Consider the following 5,069-nt stretch of genomic DNA (forward strand, 5'->3'; position numbering starts at 1 on the left):
AGGTTTCTACATGAACATAGCATTGCTGCCCAATACACAATGTCTAGCTCGCCATCCCAAAATGGTGTGGCTGAAAGACAAAATTGAACCCTAAAGGACATGGTTAGGAGTATGGTTAGTAACTCCAACCTCCCATTATCCTTGTGGAGTGAGGCCATAAAGACAGCAACATATGTACTAAACCGTGTTCCAACCAAGGTAATTCCTAAAAAGCCTTTTGAGTTATGGAAAGGTTGGAAACCCAGTCTAAGGCATGTACATGTATGGGGTTGCCCAGTTGAGGTTAGAATTTATAATCCACAAGAGAAAAAGTTAGACTCAAGAACAGTCGGTGGATATTTCATTAGCTATGCAGAAAAGTCTAAGAGATATAGATTTTATTGTCCTTCTCGTGCTACGAAAATTGTAGAATCTCATAATGCAAGGTTTTTAGAGAATGATGTGATTAGTGGGAGCAATGAATCTCGACACTTAGTGTTTGAGGAACGCCACAATATTGAACCCACTCTTGAGTCTTCAAGTGGATTAATTATTTTCCCGGATAGTCATCAAGATTTGACAATCCAAGAAACACCAGTTCTTAATGAACCACATCATGAGGATATTCTAGTGGATTCAGTTATTCAACATCCTAAACAAGGGAATGTTGATATAACATTAAGAAGATCTACTAGAGACAGGAGGTTTATAATTTCTTCTTATTATGTTGTGTACTTACAAGAATATGACATTGATATTGGTGTTGAAGATGACCCCATTACGTTTTCACAAGTCGTGGGTGGAAGTGAATCCACATTATGGTACAATTCCATGAAAGATGAGATGAATTCAATGGCTAATAATCAAGTCTGGGATCCTGTTGAGTTGCCCAAAGGTGCAAAGGTCATTGGTTGTAAATGGGTGCTTAAGACTAAAAGAGATTCTTTGGGCAATATTGAAAGATATAAGGTAAGACTTGTAGCTAAAGGATTCACTCAACAAAAAGGAATTGATTATCATGATCCCTTCTCTCTTGTTTCAAAGAAGGATTCATTTCGGATAATCATGGCATTAGTAACTCATTTTGATATGGAGCTACATCAAATGGATGTGAAAACAACTTTCCTTAATGGAGATTTAGAGGAAGATGTTTACATGAAACAACTAGAAGGGTTCATAAAAAATGGAAATGATCACATTGTTTGCAAGCTTAAGAAATCTATACATGGACCAAAACAAGCATCCCATCAATGGTATTTAAAGTTCCATGATGTTATTTCTTCATTTAGTTTTATAGAAAATGTTATGGATCAATGTATATACCATAAGGTTAGTGGGAGCAAAATAATTTTCTTAGTCTTATATGTGGATGATATTTTGCTTGCTTCAAATGATTTAGGCTTGCTTCATGAGGTGAAGTGATATCTCTCGCAACAATTTGATATGAAAGATATGGGTGAAGCTTCTTATGTCATTGGTATAAGGATTGAGAGAGATAGATCTCAACGGATATTAGGATTGTCTTAAGAAACCTATATCAATAAAGTGCTTGAGTTTCATATGAAGGATTGTTCACCTGGTGTTACACCGATTGTCGAAGGTGACAAATTTAGTTTGAACCAATGCCCAAGTAATGATTTAGAGAAGAAAGAGATGAAAAATATTCCTTATGCTTCTGTAGTTGGGAGTTTAATGTATGCTCAGGTTTGTACAAGACCTGGCATTTCTTATGCAGTTGGAATGTTGGGCAGATATCAAAGTAATCTAGGTCTGGAACATTGGAAAGCTGCAAAGAAAATCATGCGATACCTTAAGGGGACTAGGGACTACAAGCTTACATACAAGCAATCTGATCATTTGGATGTGGTTGGATATTCGAATTTTGACTTTGCTAGCTGCCTTGATTCTAGAAAGTCGACATTTGCATATGTCTTCTTATTAGCTGGAGGGGCCATTTCATGGAGAAGTGCAAAGCAAATATTGGTTGCTACTTTGACCACAGAAGCAGAATTTGTTTCATGTTTTGAAGCAACATCACAAACTATTTGGTTGAGGAGTTTTATTTCAGGGCTTCAAGTTGTTAACTCAATTTCTAAGCCATTGAGGATTTACTGTGATAACTTTGCTGCAGTGTTTTTCACCAAGAATAATAAGAGTAGAAGTCGTAGTAAACACATCGACATAAAGTACTTATCTATTAGGTAACATGTTAAGTCAAACAAGGTGGCTATTGAACATATTAGTACTGGATTGATGATTGCGGATCCTTTGACAAAAGGATTGCCACCTAAGGCTTATAAGGAACATGTTGAACATGTGGGACTCAATTTTGTCTTGTAAATTTTATGTAATTGAGACATCCTTTGTGTTTTATTGCATTTTTGGTTGATATGAAATCTCCAATTATTTCAATCTTGTCTTCTCATTTGGTTGTATACATAAAGTTTAGAGAATGACAATATGCATGTTATGAATGTTAAGTAGACCTTGAATGAAAATTTTGGAAACTTATTAATAAAGGAATGACTCACATATTGTTCTTATTCAAAAGGGAAAGTTACATTGTAATACATGGAAGGTAATACTTGTTCTTAGAGGACTTACAGCCATGATTCATGTGTTTTAAACTCTTTTGATTAAGTATAAGGATTTAGGGAAAAATAGGTTATGTATTAATTTAATTAATACATATTAAGGAATTTTTATGGGCCAAGTGGGAGAAATGTTGGAACCCGTTTTGTATTTTTAATAAAATAAAAATATTTTAAATTGTGGTCCATTTAAATATTATTTTCCTTAAAATAAATGAGACGTGGGGCATATCTCTTACAGAGTAACCACTCATGTCTACAGACGTGGGACATATTACTCAATTGAAAACTACCCGAAGTCTTCTTTGAGGGAAAGAAGAGAAAATAAATAGAGAGATACAAGATTAATTCCATTTGGAGGTTGAGGGAAAGAAGAGAAAATAAATAGAGAGATACAAGATTAATTCCATTTGGAGGGAAGAAGGGTCTTTGGTCTACAAGAATAAGTCTGTGAGTTCCATCAGTACATGGACATAAGATCTTGTAAGGACTAGCCAACTAATCCCTATTTTGTGTGAATCTGATTGTCATGGCTGGAGGTATGATTTTGGATTTTCATTTTATTACTCATAATTATTAGAGATATTTATCTAGCAGTTATCAATCACAAGACACCATCGCTCTTCATTTAAATTTGAATATTTGAAGGGTGGAATCTAGAAATGATGTCTTTTATTTGGCATAAAATCAGTGGAATTTTCCTAACAGACAGGGAGGAAAGAATACACGGTGGGTGGCGGCCGTGGGACTTCCATAGCGCCTCCAGCCTCCACGTATGATTTCCACTGCCCCCAACCCTCTTTAAAAATCCCCCCTTACGTCCCTCCTTCCCCATCGCCACCTTCCTTCTCCATTCTCGTTATCACCTCTGCTGCACTCGTACTCTGGAGGAGCTCTGTGGAATATGGAGAAACAAATCCTTGATTATACCTTGGTTCCTGCCGGCCTCCTCCTCATGGTGACTTACCACTTCTGGCTCCTCTTTCGCATCCTCAACCACCCCAACAAAACTGTCATCGGCTTCAATTCCCTCAACCGCCGCTTCTGGGTCAGTGCCATGATGGAGGTAGCTCTAATTTCTTCTCTCTTTTTTTCCCTCTTATTGTTGATTGAAAAAGACAAAGAAAAAGAAAAAAGAGATGAAAATTTTGGTGGGTTTTGCTGATTTGGCATCATGGGGCATGGGTTGTTGAATACCATAGTAATTGTTGGGCTTTTGGGTTGATGGCATGTCGCAGGATGTGTCCAAGACTGGGGTTCTTGCTGTGCAGACGCTGAGGAACAACATAATGGCATCGACCGTATTGGCTTCAGCGGCCATCATGCTCAGCTCCGTCATAGCAGTCTTGATGACCGGCAAGAATGGTGACCGTTCATTTGGGGTTGTGTTTGGAGACAAGAGTCCGATGGGCATCTCCATAAAGTACTTCGCCATACTAGTCTGCTTCTTGCTTTCATTCTTGCTGAATGTGCAGTCAATTAGGTACTACAGCCTTGCCAGCATCCTCATCAATGTGCCCTTCAAGAAGATGTATCTTTCCCCACATTCCCATCACCTCACGGCAGAGTATGTGGGCACTACTGTGAACAAAGGCAGCTACTTCTGGTCACTGGGCCTGCGGGCCTTTTACTTCTCTTTCCCTCTGTTTCTCTGGATCTTTGGTCCCATCCCTATGTTTTTATCCTGCCTTGTCATGGTTTTGATGCTCTATTTTGTCGACGTCACCTTCGAATCCAGCTGGCCTATTGGGCCCTCTGAATTGGAGGAGAATCATCCCCACAACAGCGAAGTTTAATGGTTTAATGGCTTAATGGCTTAACGGTTTAATGGTCATTCTTACACATTTAGTATAGAAATATATCCAGTGGGCATCTAGATTAGAACAGAAGCAATTTGAGTTCAGCCCAAGTTGAATTAGATTGCACATTACTTACAGAATATATCAGCTCCTTGTACAATCATGTTCTGTTTGTATCTTTACTAGAATTCTCAATAAGATCAACAACTGTTTTTTTTGGCTTATAAGGTATATTTTTGGATTTTGGAGGGCCATGTCCGTTTGATCTACTTGTTATCTTTTTGTTGTTGCAACAGAGTGAGACACATGTGGGGCACGGAAATAAATTAAGCAATAATTCAATGGGAACATTCCTCAAGACTAGCTTTGTAGCAATAACATCTTTCATCTGAGCCATGTTATGTCTTAGGACGGCTTTTTGACAGTCCTACCATTCATAGCAGTCGGCCCGTGGAGTTCCTAGCACGATTTCATCTGAAAAGAGTTGAGGAAAGCTCTTAAATTAATTCATTTGTATTACTTTTGCTTGTGGGTCTGAGAAGTGAGAGCGTGCCCTCCAATATTATTAGCATGGGGCGGTGACTGCTAAGTGGGTAGTTTAGTAAAGCCAAAGGAAGAGTTGCATCTGCCATCATCATGTTCATGGAATCCTTCCTTGTGGATCTGTTTTGTACAAACAGTAAGTCTCCATCCTTTTTAA

At 38.2% G+C, this 5,069-nt stretch overlaps 1 protein-coding gene across 1 annotated transcript; it reads left to right on the plus strand.

Annotated features, from left to right (window-relative positions):
- The first annotated feature begins 3,292 nt into the window (after positions 1 to 3,292).
- Positions 3,293 to 4,581, plus strand: LOC100242299 (uncharacterized). Its single transcript, XM_002268383.4, has 2 exons — positions 3,293 to 3,636; positions 3,809 to 4,581. Exons 1-2 carry the CDS (start codon positions 3,475 to 3,477, stop codon positions 4,364 to 4,366), a joined length of 720 nt encoding a protein of 239 aa, XP_002268419.1. The 5' UTR covers positions 3,293 to 3,474; the 3' UTR covers positions 4,367 to 4,581.
- Positions 4,582 to 5,069: the final 488 nt, after the last annotated feature.

This window comes from Vitis vinifera, chromosome 10 (genome assembly GCF_030704535.1).
Source record: "Vitis vinifera cultivar Pinot Noir 40024 chromosome 10, ASM3070453v1".
NCBI classification, from domain to species: Eukaryota; Viridiplantae; Streptophyta; class Magnoliopsida; order Vitales; family Vitaceae; genus Vitis; species Vitis vinifera.